This window comes from Oryx dammah, unplaced genomic scaffold (genome assembly GCF_014754425.2).
Source record: "Oryx dammah isolate SB20612 unplaced genomic scaffold, SCBI_Odam_1.1 HiC_scaffold_25, whole genome shotgun sequence".
NCBI lineage: Eukaryota > Metazoa > Chordata > Mammalia > Artiodactyla > Bovidae > Oryx > Oryx dammah.
In genome coordinates this window covers 87,127,878-87,145,263 of record NW_024070209.1, presented here as the reverse complement: position 1 = coordinate 87,145,263, position 17,386 = coordinate 87,127,878, and the positions used below count along the sequence as shown (strand labels likewise).

Here is a 17,386-nt window from a genome sequence, read left to right as displayed (position 1 = left end):
TCACTGTTACTTCTCTAGATGGATGTCCGTGCTGCAAAACAGCAAAGAAGAAGCTCTGAACAACGCATTTAAGGGAGATGACAACACAGGGGAAAATAACATCGTCCAGGAGCTGACGAAGGAGATCATCTCGGAGGTCCAGAGCATGACGGGCAACGACGTGTGCTGTGACTGCGGGGCGCCAGGTGACCCAGCGGCCCCCTCCCAGCCCGGGGGCTGTGGAACCTGGACACGGATTTTCACTGTCCTGTCACATGTCCAGTTCAGAGCAGCCCCGCCCAGCCTGGGCTTCCTGAACTGTGTGCAGACTGTGTGGGGAGAGGGTGCCTGCCTCCCAGCCCTCAGGACAGGCCCCGGAGGGGAGAGAGCTGAAATTTATAAATGCTTTCTGAGAACTGAAAACAGAAGCACACAGTGAGGGTGAAGCCGGGGTCACCGGTCACTGTTGGCTGGAGGCTGCGGCTCCTTCCGGGGTTTGATCCATCCTCTCTTTGTACTACGTCTGCAGCAGCTTTAAGCCGCTGTCTAGCTGGTAACCCTGGAAGAGCCACTGGCTTTGTCAGATGGCAGTTTTCCTGTTTGGAAAGCGAAGGGACCAGTCCATACCCCTTCCAGCTGCCATGTTGTGTGAAATGAGGTTTTTATTTCTGAGTTTTGATAAAGCCTGCTGGGCTTCCTGGGTGGCACTAGCTGTAAAGAACCTGCCTGCCAGTGTGGTGATGTAAGAGACGTGGGTTTGATCCCTGGGTCCAGAAGATCTCCTGGAGGAGGGCATGGTAGTCCACTCCAGTGTTCTTGCCTGGAGAACCCCAGGGACAGAGGATGCTGGGGGTGACAGTGCATAGGATTCCAAAGAGTCAGACACGACTGGAGCGACTTTAACACTCACTGGGGTTTCATTTTTAATGGACAGAAATTATCATTGTAGATTTTAACAAACGGTACTTTAAAAGTTTAAAGAGTTGACTTACTCTTGTAATTCAGATGGAATGGTGTTGGTCAGGGGAGCTGCAGAGTAGTGTTTTCTGAATATTTGTGAAATGGGCTTGGTTAGGATGGCCCCTTACCTTCTAGTTCCTCTAGGTCTATGATGATTTTTATTGAAAACAAAGCAAAGATGGAGTGGACAGTTGAGACATGCCGTGGGGAGGGGCAGGGGGTTCCTGTTAGGTTGGAGGCTGTATTTGGGGGTAATTTGCAGAATTACCTCGTGAGGCCTTGGACCATTAATAACACGTCTTTGGCAGGAGATGAGGTGGGTAGCAAAAGTAGTAAATCGTACTTTTTTCTTAGATGAGGGCATGTAGTACTTGTCCTTGTAGTACTTCCAAAACATTCTTATAAGAAAGAAAGTCTGAGCTACAACGTTTTTGTTTTAAAATGCTAAGACAATGCTAAGACTCTAAAGTATTAATAGCCTACTTTAATATGACATGGCATATTAAAGTTTGTGTCTACTAAGCATGACACAGTTGATAACAGCAGAATAGGTCCAGAAAAGTGGAAACACAGGTGCCCATAAGTGTTTCCAAACTCGGATAAAATTTTTATAACTTGAACATTTTAAAAATAACTTCACGATTCACATGACCAAGGTTGCAGTATTTACCTGCAATGAGTTTCTGAGGGCAAACAAGCAGTTCTCAAGAGAATTGAACTTCTGGACTGTGCTCACATGTTCAAGTGTGTTTTATTTTTGAATTCAGAGTTTTTCAGCTTTGCAGCAAACCTTTCTTGACTGAGGACTGTGGCACGTCCTCAGTTGGGACACTTTCTTAAATAAGTGAACATGCAGTGTGAGCTGGGCTTGAACCCAGGTAAAGGCAGGGCTGTGGTCTGACTCCTCAGCATCAAGCAAGGCCCCTGGCCTTTCTGAGCAAGATCATGAAGGCACCAGCCCTGTTTGCATCCAGATCCTCCTGTATGTGTAAAATGAGCTATTAAAGGAAAGCATCTGTGATTTCTGAAGCTCTTGTTATAGGTGGAGCTGTTCCTGCATAATTGCTTCAGCTCTGTGCTGAGCAGAGCTTGGCATCAGCGCATAGTATGTGCTCTCTGCTGGCATTATTAGCACCTTTGACATACAGACGTGTGAATTAAGACTGTCCCCCATGTGGCACTAGACTGTCCCCTTTGCTGATACAACCTGGTTGCTGGTGGGTATGGTCTGTGTCCAGGGACCCATGACCGCTAGAGGCTACTGTGTCCTATTCTACACACAGCCCTGTCCCTTGGGAGTATTGATTGAATGAATGGAAGGATGGGCAGGTGGAGCTGTAGGAAGAAGGGGAATAGATACGTGCACGTGTGCAGTGGTGTGACTTGTGTGTGTACTTACTCACTCAGTCGTGTCTTACTCTTTGCGACCCCATGGACTGTAGCCCACCAGGCTCTTCTGTCCATGGGATTCTCCAGGTAAGAATACTGGAGTGGGTTGCCATGCCCTCCTCCAGAGGATCTTCCCGACCCAGGAATCGAACCCAGGTCTCCTGCATTGCAGGCGGATTCTTTACCATCTGAGCCACTGGTGGTAGTTAATGATGGATGAGGGTTCCCACTGCACCTAGGATCCCGCTGCGTGGTACATCAAAACTCCATGTTGAGTAGTAACTATACAAGAACAAAGTTCTGACCCTGGCCCCCTCCTTACAAGCTTCTGTGTTCCTCGCTGTCTTTGGCAGATCCTACGTGGCTCTCCACCAACCTTGGCATTCTGACCTGCATCGAGTGTTCCGGGATCCACAGAGAGCTGGGGGTCCACTACTCCAGGATGCAATCCCTGACGTTAGACGTGTTAGGAACGTCCGAACTTCTGGTAAGCTTTAGGTCCCTTGATTTTGGAATTTTGGAGTGAACACAGATGAGCTGAATGTGAGGTTTCCATTTTGGTCTCCTAAAATTCCCCTGGGCCTGGTAGCTGTTGATATTGCCAAGTACATTTGGGTAATTAGAAACTCAGGGGTAATCCCTCCTCCTCAGCTACTAGAGGTTGAGGGTTGCAAAGCTTTATTCTTAAATAACTAAAATGGAAGTGAACTCATAAAGGAGCGTGGAGTCTGGTGTGAGTGTTGGCAGAGTCTGATTCACCCCAGGCATTGAGAGGACACGAAGTCCAAAGCCCAGAGACAGGAAAGACTCCTTCTCCAGAGACGTCAGCCAGATTCTGCTGAGTCTGCGGTCACTACCTGGCTCAAGCCTCGGGTGGACTTTTTCTCTGCCCCTTATTGTTTGCCTTTTGGGAGAGATAATGGTACTTGCTTCTACTGCCTGTATGTCTTTAAAAAACAAATAACAACAAAAAAACCCCTGATTTTTGGTTCAGCAATACACATAACCATGCACTATAGATCACTATTAGAGGTTGAAGCATTTTCTATGAAGTGACTTTCAGAGCCTGGAGACTGGTCCCAGCAGGGAGCAAGTGCTTTGGGGGCACCTAAAGCATGAGCTCTTTGGAGTGTTTTCAAAGTCTGTAACTGCTGATTAGAAGGCAGTATTTGAAGTTCTTTGTTGAGATGGCCAAGCATTGGACAGTAAATATTAAGAGGATATTGATTACCATTGATTTTAATGTCAAGAGCAATATAGTCTTGGCAGAAAATCAATTGCTGTGGTCAGTAGACCTCTCGAGGGGCCATAAGTCTTATTGATGACCGTTCTGGAACCAACGTGTCTGAACTTGTAATGCATGTTGAACTATCTTGTCAAACAAATCCTTCGTGTCTTTCCAAGGAATTCCTTTATGGTCTTCAAAGACAAAGCTGGGAGAAACTACAGTGGGTTCTGGTAGCCCAGTTAGTAGCATCACTGATTAATTGAAGTTTAAAACTAAGCTATATCCTTGGCAAGACCCAAGCAGTGTATTCTGTGTTACATAGTACGGTTACTGTTAATGTCATAATGCATACAGGCTCCATCATAGATCTGTGTGTGCAGGCAGTGTCCTGGGTAACTGGAGACAGCATAGACGTGAAACCCTCCTGTGTGTTTTCATTGAGCACTGCTAAACCAGGGTAGCTGCTATACAGCCCTTGTTGTTCAGCTACTCAGTCATGTCCAACTCTTTGCAACCTAGTGATTTAAAAAAAAAAAAGAAAAAAGAAACAGTGAGAAGTGTTAACTGGTTTATGTTGAGGTTTAATTGCTGATTTTGCATGAGGCACTTTGCAAAGCACTTTGTGTGTATTAGTTCATTTGCTCTGCAACCCCGTGGCCTTGGTATATTATCCCCATTTTACAGAAGAGGAACTGAGGCTTAGAATGTTGTAACAAGCCCAAGGTTAGGTGTTATCCACACACCAGGTCTGGAGTGGGGGCCTCTTTAGTCAGAGCTCACACTCTTAACCCCCGAGGACTCACCCCACGGGGAGTACATAAACCCCACTGCAGGCGCTCCGTATCCCCCTCCCCATCCCTGACAGTGTCTACAGCCAGCTCTCTGGGAGGCTAAGACGTCCTGCAGTCTGCTCAGTCACATGATGTAAACACTCCCACTGGGGCCGTTTTCAGGGCACCGTATGAGTCACTGAATGAGCCGTAAGAAAGAGATTTGGTCACACACATATAGTAAGCTCACCCCACAAAAACACTGTTGTTGCAAGTATCTTCAAAAACAGAATAGTAAGATGTAGTAAAATCAGAAGTGATGAGTTTTGAGGACTGTTTTGTTTTTAGTATAATTTTTATATTAAAGCTGCGCCGTATTGCTTTCAGGATCTTAGTTCCCTGACCAGGGATCAAACCTGGGTTCCCGGCAATGGAAAATGCGGAACCCTAACCACTGGACGACCAGGGAATTCCTTAGTATAGTTTACTTGATCGTGAGTTTATAGAATGTAATTTTTAATAATGACTGTGTAACAGCTGAGCTCGTATAAGCTGGTGGTAGTCTGATACCAGCACATCTGTTACACCTGCTTAAATTAAACACATCTCAGAAATTTATCTGACGGTCGGCATGAGACTGTTGCCTACTGCAGAGGGAAGCGCCAAAGAGGGCTGGAAGGAAAATGTTTCCGTCTCAATGAAAGGAGGAGGTGACTTCTGATCCCTGGCTCAGCTTCCTTCCTGTCTCTCAGAGCCTCATCTATGTAATCTCTCAGGCGTTTATAATCTGACCAACTCAGCCATTATGGAGAAATCCAGGCAGAGGCCGCTTAACTCAGCTGCAACTATTTCTGATGTCTAATCTCTGCCTAAACTCCCTTATCTAAGCCTCTTTTCCTCTATGATTATCAGAAAAAGGGCAGAGGCCCAAGTTACGTGGGGTTTATTCCCACCCTCTCTTGCCCTGAACTCCAGCCGCTCGAAGGAGGAGGAACTCTCCCCGCCTCTCATCCCAACCCGGTTACTGCGGGCGTGGCCCCTCGCCCAGACCCTTACCCCTCAGGTGTAGGGTGTGTCCGGTGTTAGTGACACTTGTAAAGCAAGAGAATTTCAAGCCTTTTTAAAGCACCCGGTTGCTTTGTTTAGACAGATGCTGCCTGAACAAAAGATCTCCTGAAGGCTTGACTCACACACATCCTGTGTGTGAAAGTATGTGTTTAGAATTCCACCTGGTGCATAGTAAGAACTATCAAGTATTGTCATCTCCTCCTCCAGAAGGATTGGAACAAAATCCTCCCAGAAGAATGATCCACGTGTCATAACGTGTGAACCCTCCAACTGGACCGACTACTCCCTTTGTGAGCTTTTCAGGTTCACAGAGCCGTGGTGTCAGGGTCCTGGGCTGGTGTGTTCATCGGAGTGTGTCTTCTGGGGTCGCACATGGTAACTAGACTCTCTGAAAGAGATACAAGGGTGAACTGGAGGAGGACTTGCTGGCGTGTCCGAGGCTGTAGCCTGCCCTGAGCCAGGGTCCCAGCCCCACATGGGGGATGCTGTGACATGAGACGGGGTTTCGAACAGTCTGGTGGAGACAGCAGAGACGTGAGCAGGCAGCTTCGTTTCCTGTCGGCATTGTGTTCTGAACAGACAGATGCTCACCCCATAAAATGCCGCCCCTATCCCCCCGAATGGCCTCAGCGTAGCCCTCATGATGGAAGTCTTTAATTCTGTCTAAATTATCTTGCAAACAGCTTCCCCTGATGTGGTGCTTCACCATTTCTTTTTAAATTTGTTTTTGTTTCAAGCATGCTGGAGTCCCGTGTTTAGTCAAGTGGTTTTAGCAGCATCCGTGAAGGTGGCTGGTTGGCAGTCATCTTTTCTTCCCTTTTCTTTCTCCTGGAATCAATTCTTATTCAGTGGAAGGAAACTAGGGTAATTGAAGTATTAATTTGATTAGTTCAGGGAAGCTGTGCCATCTTAACTGGCGTGCACCAGCTTAATACCCTTAGATGTTAAAGCAACTCTGCTTTCAGAAGGCCTCCTGAAAAGCAAAGATTTTAAAAAGATAAATTTCCTCCTTAACACAGAAGATTATGATTTCAGCTCCGATTTTTAGATCCTTCATAGAACAGTATTGTTGATATGAGACTCCTAGTTTCATATGATCAGTTTCACATTGTAAATGAAGTTACTAAAGAAAACTTCAGTGTTCTGTAATTGAATTTGAGTCAGTAATTTAAAGGGCTTCCCAGGTGGTGCTAATGGTAAAGTATTCGCCCGCCAACGTAGGAGACGTAAGAGACGCGAGTTTGATCCCTGGGTTGGGAAGGTCCCCTGGAGAAGCGAATGGCAACCCACTCCAGTATTCTTGCTTGGAGAATCCCATGGACAGAGGAGCCTGGCAGGCTATAGTCCATGGAGTCGCAAAGAGTCAGACACAGCTGAAGCGACATAGCATGCATCCACAGTAATTTAAAAATCATCTAACATCAGAGAATGGGGTCAGAAACCCCAGGAGCCCACAATCCTGATTCAAACCCGTTTTGTGACCTTCTCATGCCTCCTCCTCCTGTGGTTGTTAATAAGCTATTAAATGTAAAGCAAATGAACTAACAGCTGGATCTGTGAGAGAGGGGAGAAGAAAACCCTCAGAAACTGAGAGCCCACAGATGACACCGTTGTTTCACTTGGGGCTGAAATGAAGCCATTCAGGCTACGAAGAGCAACAGGAAGTAGCGTCAGCCCCCATTTACTGAGTGACTGTCATGCTCTAGACATCGTCCCAGGTCCTTTGTTTTAAAAGGTTTATTCTTAAATCACAATTATGAACTTTTTAAAAACCGCAAACCCTATCAGAAAAAATTGAACACCCAAACCTAGACCTGTATGTAATGTATAGTTGCATTTGTCTTACTAAGAAGTGTATTGCATACTTCATAAATATATCTAAAGTAGAAATTTTAAAGGCTCAGGAGAAACATACAATTTTTTTCAGAGTATTTTTTTTGTGCTCCCTTCTTTGGAGGCAGCAATTTAGAGCTGACTGCTGTTTCTTAGCTCTGCCTGTAAGGGTCAATCTCTTTCTCTTTCCCAAACCATTTTTTGTCCATCTGTGTGCCATGCACTCCAAGCTTTCCAACCTTCTGGGACCTGAGGGGGCCCAGGAGATTACACCGCATTTTCCTGCGTTGATTTGGAACCACTTGAGAGATGAAGGTCCGATTCATTGTTGAAAATCGCTGCATCTGCTGACCTGGTTCCCACTTGTTGGGGTAGCTGAATCCCAGACTTGGACTCGGGGCCCAGGCAGGGCCAGAGGGGCAGACCCACTCTACACTGCATCCTGAGGGTGCCCCAGGGGTGTCTGTCCTTCTGAGCCCCTCGGGCAGGGAGGTCTTTTCTCCCACTGTCCATTCCTCTCCTCCGGGGCATAAGTACAGGAAGACAGAATGTCTCAGGAATGGTGACCCTCCACCTGGAAGCAAGAAAACGGTACCGGAGGCTCCCCGTCCTCACCCAAACTCTGGAAACCATCTCTAGAGAGAACCTACAGCCCCTTTCTGGCTCAGGGGCCCGAGAGGGTAGGTGCCCTGGGCCTCCAGGAATGTGTGACTCCCGGACCACGTCCTCAGGTGCTTTGTGCATCAGGGAGACACAGTCCCAGGGCGTGGGGTGGGGGGTGCATCCAGTCCAGACCCCTGCTCTCCCACCATCCTGCTGTCTCCATTCCAGCATTGCTGGTTCAGCCCTCATTACAGGTCCCTTCCTTTGCTTTTTCGTTCACCTCTGTCTTGTTAGACTGAGCCCCTTGGAGCAGGCCTAGAGCCCAGCCTGCCCGAGGGCCCCATGTGTGTTCTGGCCATCCCTGAGGCTCACTTCCCTGACGACATGGCTTGTAAATGCCCTGGACCCCCCAGATCTGCTGGGGCCCTGTGTCCCCTCAATGAGGCCCCCTGTCCAGGGACAGTGCTCTGGGAGCAGAGGCTGTGTGGGTCAGGGCTGGTTAACCCACCTTCCTGCTGCCCTGGCTCCTGCCCTATCCTGCTGGGCCCCTGTCTTCTTGACATGACGCTGCACCCTCCATCTGCAAACACTGTGCTTTGGCTCCTGGTTCCAGAGGGCTCTCCACAAGCTGGACCATCCACTAGGACTCGACAAGGCTGTGAGGTGACCCATTGCCTGCGCTGGGCAGCTGTGACGCACAGCCGTGGTGGCCCCCTGGACCAGCTGGCCCCTGTGAGCCAGCCAAGCCCAGCAGAAGGGAAGCAGCTCCCAATTCCCGGGAATCCTCCTCCTCCCCTTGCCCCCTCCCGTCTGCCCACAGCCCAGGGGGCTCCTGGGAGCGGCACGGGGGTTTGTCCTGTTACCCCCCTGAAGGCAGCTATGTTTGGCTGTGGGACGCCGTTCATGTTGCGCGGAGTGGTGGGGCCTTAGCAGGTGCCTGGCTCTAAACCGGGGCTCCGATACCGGGGTTCAGTCTAGATTCTCAGTACGCCACATCACCCACTGTGGCATGCCATTCTGATCTTCAGCTTTGTCTCCGGAGACAGAGCAGTGAGGCACCTGGAGTTTTGCCACCAGAGACCCCAGGGTCAGGCCAGAGGCCCAGGCAGGGGCTCCTGAGAGCCTGGGGCTCAGGACATCCTGAACTTGGTTCACAAGGACTGGGAAGACTCAGAAAGCCTCCCCACCCTGATCATGAAGCTGGCGTGTTTCTCTGTCCTTCGCACCACCACCCTCACCCCGTACCCCCTCTCCCTGTCGTGTGACCTGCCACCAGGAAGCGTGGCCTTCTCCAACCCAGACCCCTTGGCTCTTCCTTCAGCCGTGCCCCTGAGAGAGGCTGTTCAGGCACAGCCCACTCACCTGTGTCCACGTGGTTCACTGAGGGCAGAAGCCCAAGAAGTGTCACTACTCCCACTGTTGTCGTTTTCAGTGTGGAAACGGGAAATGAAAATACTTGTTCACTGCAAAGCACTGGGCCTCGTGTTCCCGTTCAGTTTCTTTGTTTCATTAGATGCTGAAGAACCCAGTCTCCATTGGGTATTGAGCAAGGGGCTGGGGGTGGGATGAATAAGTCCCTGTTCCTAAGATCCCAGTCACCCGATTTGCACTGGGCCCAGTGTTCACATTCGGTTTCTTTGTTTCGCTAGATGTTGAAGAATCCCACTTTGGCCAGGTGCTCAGCTGCGTGCTGGGGGTGGAACAAATAAGTCCCTGCTCCTAAGACCCCAGTCACTCTGGATTTGCACATCCGTTCAGGAGTGTGCCAGGTGCCACACTGCTGGGGTGGCCTGGCTGCCACCAGCCATGCTGTTTACGCGGTACCCACCACATCCAGCACAGAGCCTGTGTCAGTGAGCAGTGATGAAACCTGCTCGTTTCTAACTAGGTCAGGGGGTTGATTGGCAAGTGAGAACCTTACCTTGAAACAGACACATTTTCAGTGCTTTGGTGTATTGAATGCTTTCACGTAAAATCCCATTTTATCATTATTTGCAGGCTGGCAAGGTAGGTATCATCCCCATTTTTCTATTAAAAACCGGAAGCTCAGGGAAGCCACCTTGCCTGTGGTCACAAAGCCAGTAAATAGAACCATGATTGAATGCGAATCTTGGCTTCCTGGCCAGGTTCCCCCCTCGCTGGCAGGAGTAAAGGCTGTTAGATCTCTCTCAGCCAGAGCGCAGGTTCTTCTTGGGGTGGGAGGTTGGGGAAAGAATAGAAACTTGAGTTTTGAGCCGAGTTCCCGCTCCTCCCCGTCCATGGAGGCTTTCTGTCCAGGGGACGTTTTACAAGAGCCCTCTGTAACAGGCGCTCTTGTCTCTGGTTTTATGGGTACCTCTGGGGTTTGGGTTTTGTCCAACTTCATTAAAGGCAAACCACTTTATTGCTCTATTTCTTAGCGACCATTAAATAAATCATCAGCTGTGTGAGTAGTGTGGAGCGGTAGAAGGTATTAATAATTGAGTGCACTGAAACAGACTTTTGTTTTTGCAGCTTGCCAAGAATATCGGGAACGCAGGCTTCAATGAAATCATGGAGTGCTGTCTCCCCGCTGAGGACTCAGTCAAACCGAACCCGGGCAGCGACATGTACGTATGCGGCTGGCGGGTCTCACTCGCTGAACAAAGGTTGGCTTGCCCCGGGCCCCCAGAGGCAGGGGCACAAGTCTGGGTGTATCGATTATTGTTGCTTCTTTAAGGAAGAAATCAGCCTGTGTTGTGTGTAAAGTCTCTGCAACCCTTCTGGGTGTCTAAGTGGAAATTTGATGTGGCAGTTTTTCTTAGAAGCCATAGGCAAGCAGATTTCCCTGGGTGTTGGTGGGGAACACTGAGTGTCTCCCTCTGTGTGGGCACAGCCTTGCCTCTGCCTCAGGGCGGGGTCGTCACCCTCCCACCTGAGTTCTCTCTGAATTCTGAGCCGCTGAGAGGGTGGGTTGTCATAGATACGTGGTTATGTCTGGTCCTCAGAACAAATGTTGAGTGTGTCGTTCCCTTCAAAGAAATTTTTGTTTCTGTTTTAACTGTTGACACAAAACCTGATAAGGACACATTTGTGCCTCGTCATGCACCCAGCTGGCCCACTGAGGCAGAGCTGATAGCAGAGGAATTTCCTACCAGTCTTAACTGTATAAAGCTTAAACCACCCAGGCCACACACTGGTCCTCGAGAGAGGTGATGGGTGACCGGGTGCCAGGGCAGTGCCTGGCCTGCCCCCAAGGCTCCAGCCCTGTTCTCCCTGGGTGGCCTGTCTGCTGCACCAGGCCTGGGATGGTTTACCCACTCTAGTGGGGCACAGTGAGGCAGATGGGGGTGGTCCCAGGCCAGTTCAGCATTGGGTGGTATTGTTGTTCAGTCTCTCAGTCGTGTCCAACTCTTTGCAACCCCATGGACTACAGCACGCCAGGCCTCCCTGTCCTCATCACCAGCTCCCAGAGCTTGCTCAAACTCATGTCCTTCGAGTCAGTGATGCCATCCAACCATCTCATCCTCTGTCGCCCCATTCTCCTCCTGCCTGAAATCTTTCCCAGCATCGGGTCTTTTCCAGTGAGTCAGCTCTCTGCATAGGGTGGCCAAAGTTTTGGAGCTTCAGCATTAGTCCTTCCAGTGAATATTCAGGGTTGATTTCCAGTCAGAGTGTGTTTTGGCAGGAAAGGGGAAGTGAGAAATAACGTGCTCAGGGACTTCCCTGGTGGTACAGTGAATAAGAATCCACCTGCCAATGCAGGAGACACAGGTTCGATCCCTGATTCTGGAAAATTCCACATGCCATGGAGCAGCTAAGCCTGTGCTCTGCAACTGCTGAAGCTGGCACACCCTGGAGCCTGTGCTCTGCAAGAAGAGGACCGACTGCAATGAGAAGTCCCCGCTTGCTGCAATGAGAGGAAGGAAGCCTGTGTGCAGCAATGAAGATCCAGTACAACCAAAAAAAGAAGAAGAAGAAGAAATAAATAATTTTAAAAAAAGAAATATGTACTCAGAGAGAAGAGAAAATCCATTCACTGAGACAGCCGTCCCCTGGGAGTAACCAGAGCGAGACCTGCTGGCAGGGCTCCCCCATGTGTCAGGCGAGGGCCCCGAGCAGTGGTGGGGAGAGGGTTTCATGCTGTGGGGGCGGGTCTTTGGAAGCCAAGGTCACAGGATCTGTGTTCGTTGGCCTTGGCTGAGGTGACTTCCCTCCAGGGAGGGAGCTTAGACTAACTGGAGGAGCAAGTATCAGGAGGTGAGCGTGGGTGGCGTTGGATTAGCGTCAGTCCTCGTCTGGGTCCTGGAGCAGATGGCAGTGGTGTGGCATTTCCTTGAGATTGCATGAGGTGTGATTTTAGATTCCAGGCACGGGACTTCCTGAGTTGGTATCCTCTCCTGATGAGGATCTGAGTTCCAAGTCTGTATCCTTACCCAGACCTGGAGAGACAACAGGGAGGCGTAGAAACCTGCATCCTTGCCCACCATGGGAGCTGGGAGGGTTTGTCAGCTTCCCTGGGCCCTTTTCCTTTAATAGAAGCAGAGGGACAGCCATCCCCCTGCTCACAGAGCCGCTGGAACGTACATCAGGGGTGAGGGGGTCACTTACCTTGTGCTTGGTTGGTGTTGGCTGCCCTTGTTGCTCACTGTGGGCGTGGGTGCTGAGAAGTTCAGGTCCTCTCGAGGCAGGTGTCCGTGGAGAGGTCCCTTGACATGGGCTGACTGGGTTACAAGAAGGTCTGTTAGGACAGAGACGTCATGGTCCCCTGGGGCATTTCACTTACTGTCTCATAGACACCTGCTCTCACGGTGAAGGGCGTGGTCTCCTGAAACCCTGTAGTATTGATCCCTTTGAACAAAGTATAAGACATGGTCACTGATTTCTTCCAAGTACCAGGGGTACTTTATAAAAGCAGAGCATTTGTTTATTTTGAGAGGAAATGGTTCTAAAAAGTGAATCCTGTCTGCATGGGACTCTTGGATATAAATGTTCCATCTACATTGAGACCCTGCCCCGCCCCCCAGCCTTGACGCCAGTGAAAAAGATATTTACTCCCCTTCCTTTTTTTTTTTTTTCAAAATGAGGGCAGATGACCAATGTGACAGCAAACTGGCACCCACGTGGATGCCCCCTCAGCTGAAACTAGTTGTGGGTGTCACTCTGTTTTAAAGCATTTCATCCCACTTTACGTTGTACCTAGGTGTCCACATACTTTTTTCTAATAAATCTCACCTTACTCGTGTTTGCATGTTCCACCACAATATGTTGCTTGTGATGGGAAATATTCGTACATAAACGAATCAGTGAGTCAGAGGTGACGCTCTAGCTCAGTGACTACTTAGAGAAGCTACTATCTTACTTCCAGATTAAAAGGAGTGCACTGCTCCTGGCTTTATCTCAAAGCAGCACACCATCTGCAGATGAATATGTTGAAAGGGAAGCCAGAGACCGTCTCGTGGCCTGTGAATCCCCAGATGGATTTGCGGGGGGGTGCTGAGAGATATAAATAGGCAGGAAGCAGGGAGCTTCCTGCTCACAGAGGCCAGAACCGTTTCTCTCCTGTGATTCTGGGCATTCACGCACGCCCTGTCCTTTGGAAGTATAAGAAGCCTCCCTCTCTGAACACATGCCAAACACATGATTATTAAATTCATTGCTTTCCTCCAAAAGCCTTAACCTTTCCCAAAAAAAGAGGGGGTAGAGGGGTCACACTGGCAGAGTCAACTTCCACCAGGAATCCGTGGGGCCTGGTGTGGCCCAAACAGACCTGTACCTATGCTGGTGGAGGGACCACCTTCCAGGTTTGGGACCCAGAGCCTGGACAAGTGGATAAAACATTTAAAATGTATAAGGTCCAGTTTAGCACTAGCCCCTTCCTGAGGGTTCGTAGTGATGCTGCCCCAAAGTGATCATTGGAGCCATCTAAGCCTTGACACCTGTCCAGCCCTGCCTCCCGTCATAAGAGACCTGTAGAGTTTCATCAGACGGGTTGTTAGTTTTGTCAAGCCAGGACAGTCACCAGGCAGCAGCCAGAGCATCCCTCTGGCCGGGAGCCCCTTCGAGGAGCTCAGTCCAGCGGAGCAGGGCAGCCCTCGGAGCTGCCGGGCTGCTGGAGGGCATGGGCTCACATTCACAACGCTGTTGCGAGGGTCAGATGGACAGCACAGCTCCACCCGATCTGTGGCCTGCAGTAACTATTCCCCGTGGGGGACACATGTTAAGTCCCCCAGCACGGTTCATGCAAGGCAGCATCTATGAACACCTAGGTGGTGATTTATTAGGTGAAGCTGGCAAAGTGTTGTGTGCCCCTGCTGGGATCCTGGAGTTGACCCACCCGCTCCTGAACCCTGGTGGGCTGCAGCAAGGACCCACGTGGGTCGACCTGGGGGCCTTGGTCCCTGACGATCGTAGAAGCAGGTGCAGTGGGTGTAGTCCTGGTCCCAGGGTAGGAGCGAGTGGTGCCCCAGCCAGGAAGAGCTGGTGGGTTCCCCCAGCGCCTCTTCACTCTGTGCTGCCTGGTTATTGCATACAGAATCCTGGGATGAAGGCCTCAGTGTGCTTTCTCCGTTTCTGTGATCCCGCAGAGGCCTGCGAGCAAACGTCATCGGCTTGTGCACACCCCAACTGTGCTTTTGCATAGGATAAGGAGGTTTGAGTCGCTGGCCCAGAGTTACCAGGGTGAGGGTTGTGGGGGGAAACACCTTGATCCGTGCTGAATTTTTGTCTTTGGAATTTTTAACAATTTGGTTGACATATGACTCACGTACCATCACAGTTCACCCATGTAAAGTACAGTTCACTGGCTTCTAGTATATTCTCAGTTGTTATTCTGTCACCACAAGCAATTTTAGAACATTTTCTTCATCCCAGCACAAAGCCTGTACCTGTTAACCATCCCCTACTCTGTCCCCTTATGCCCCCGCCTTCCTGTAACACCCCCTTCCCCCCAGCCTGGGGCCACTGCTCCCCTGCTCCCTATTTTTACACGTTTGTCGGTTCCGGGCATTTCAGTGAATGGAATAACACCATGTGTGATCTTTAGTGTTGGCATCTTTCATTTAGGATTTCAGGATATTTCCAGGGTTCATCCATGTGAGTGCTTCATTGCTTTTGTGGCTGAGTCATACTCTTGTTATGTGGACACCACATCTTTTTTACCTGTTCATCAGCTGATGGACCCTTATGACTTGGTTGTCGTGGGTGATTAGCGTTTACTGCCCCTCAAGTACCGTGTCTAGGCTTTTATTGTTGCTGTTGCTGCTTGTTATGGTCCTTGTAGCGCTCAGTCCTCTGGAGCTGCTGTTTTTCTTGCTCCGTCTTTCGGGTTCATCAGTACTTTCCGAGGCCCCAAGGACCTGCTGGGAGTGTGGCAAAGTGTCACCTCGTGTGCTTCGCCCAGGCTGTGTGCATTTCACAGATAAGATTTGGGGTCACATACTTGCCCAGGGTCACTTGACAGTCTACGGCAGGGGAGGATTTTGGCTCCCCTGGAGTTGCTGCTGCTCTCTGCTCCTTGGAGAGGTGGGGTCTGTACCTGCAAGGCTGAATTAGAGCCAGGAAATAGACCATGAAGATGGACAACTTGTTTGATTTCATAGGGCATGTGGGGAACCTGGCTGCCAGGCATGGTGCCCACCAACAGGAAAACAGTCTTCCCTTGGAGTCTGCCAGTCCCCCCAACCCGGCTGCTTAGCCCTTAGACCCAGTCCTTGATACCCCTTGTCTTGGGTGTCCAGCCTCCTGAACGTGCTAGAGGCAGAGTGGATGCCGGTGCTGCAGGAGAGCCACATGCCGCCTGCCTCCTGCTCTGTAATTTTCTGCCGGTGCTGCTTGTTACCATGTTGTTGTTCAGTCACCAAGTCAGGTCCAACTCTTTGCCACCCCATGGACTACAGCATGCCAGGCTTCCCTGTCCTTCACCATCTCCCAAAGTTTGTTTGAACTAATGTCCATCGAGTCGGCGATGCCATCCAGCCACCTCATGCTCTGTCACCCGCTTCTCCTCCTGCCCCCAATCTTTCCCAACATCAGGATCTTTCCCAATGACTTAGCTGTTTGCATCTGGCAGCCAAAGTATGGAAGCTTCAGCATCAGTCCTTGTTACCATGAGGGGGTGGGTTTATTTTTAACTCATTACAGATGAATGAATGTTACGGCCCTTAATCATTTACAGGGCAGTTATGTTTGATTTCAGGAACGCAAGAAAGGACTACATCACTGCCAAGTACATTGAGAGGAAATACGCACGGAAAAAACACGCGGATAATGCGGCCAAACTTCACAGTCTTTGTGAAGCTGTGAAAACAAGAGACATTTTTGGATTACTTCAAGCATATGCCGACGGTGTGGATCTTACAGAAAAAATCCCACTGGCCAATGGACATGTAAGAAAGGACCTGTAAAAACAGAAAGAGTTGGGGGGAGTTGATGGGGAGTGACAAAGCAGTGTCATCAGAAGTGCTGACAGTGTCATGAAACACCCTGAGAGAAGAGGCAGTGAGTCCTGGGTGAGAGGAGATTCGTGGTTGATTCTTCAACCAAACTGTAGTGGCAGCTCTGGGAAGAGAGTCCATCCCCAGGGGAAGGAGGCCTAAGCTTCACCATGCTGATGATGCAGGGAGGGGGTCAGAAACCTTGAAGGACTTTGCAATGAAACCCCCGAATTTCTCATTCTTTCCCGGGGAGGGAGGAGGACTGAGACCAGTCTCTAAATGATAGGCAGTCTCTAAACTCCCAAGGGCAGAATTTGCCATGGGGATTGGCTTCCCTGGTGGCTCAGCTGTAAAGAATCTGCCTGCCAGCGTAGGAGACTCAGGTTTGATCCCTGGGTTGGGAAGATCCCCTGGAGGAGGGCATGGCAACCCATTCCAGTATTCCTGCCTGGGAAATCCCATGGACAGAGGAGCCTGGCAGGCTATATACAGTCCATGGGGTTGCAAGACACGGCTTAGCAATAGGTAACACGTTTTAGAGATAGGTTTTCCAAAGGACAGACTCAGAGGCTTTTAGAAGAGAAATACACGCTTTCACTCGCATTGGCCGCAGAGCTGAGTGCTTCCCCTGGGACTCTGGAATGTTTCTCTTTGGTCTTCAGGAGCCGGATGAGACTGCCCTCCACCTTGCCGTCAGGTCCGTGGACCGGACTTCTCTCCACATTGTAGACTTTTTAGTTCAGAACAGGTAGGTGTCCTGAAATCAGGGCCGGTGTTTGATTTTGCTCCCGGGTATTTCTAGGGAAGGGATCAGGGGTTGCCTCACTGCTTCTGCGATGTGGCCGGCATGCTGGGATTTCCTCAGGTGTGACTGGGAGTTACGGGACGGCGGCTGCAGGTGTGGGGTGTTCCTGTGCAGTCTTAACCACTCTTGGTGTCCTCAGCATCCAGCTTCCAGTGTCTGGGGCTCAGGGGGATGCCCCGTGAATTCCAAGCCCCTGGAAAGCAGCCTCTGGCTGCAGCCCCCTTGACTGTCAAGTGGGGAGTGGTCCCCATGAGGTCAGGCAGGGCAGTCCCTAGGCTTGTCCTCTGAAATGGAGGGTGGTCCCCATGACGTCAGGCAGGGCAGCCCCCAGCTTGTCCTGTGGGGTGGGGGTCCCCAT

General features: G+C 50.2%; 1 protein-coding gene across 4 annotated transcripts in view; it reads left to right on the top strand.

The window, feature by feature from the left end:
- ASAP2 (ArfGAP with SH3 domain, ankyrin repeat and PH domain 2) overlaps nucleotides 1–17,386 on the top strand; it is a 156,203-nt gene that overhangs the window by 119,157 nt on the left and 19,660 nt on the right. For all 4 annotated transcript variants that reach the window (XM_040224953.1, XM_040224954.1, XM_040224956.1 and 1 more), the window contains 5 exons: nucleotides 19–185; nucleotides 2,682–2,815; nucleotides 10,324–10,418; nucleotides 15,986–16,175; nucleotides 16,886–16,971. In XM_040224953.1, the coding sequence (XP_040080887.1) occupies nucleotides 19–185; nucleotides 2,682–2,815; nucleotides 10,324–10,418; nucleotides 15,986–16,175; nucleotides 16,886–16,971 (672 nt within the window). The remainder of the gene's footprint in view (nucleotides 1–18; nucleotides 186–2,681; nucleotides 2,816–10,323; nucleotides 10,419–15,985; nucleotides 16,176–16,885; nucleotides 16,972–17,386) is intronic.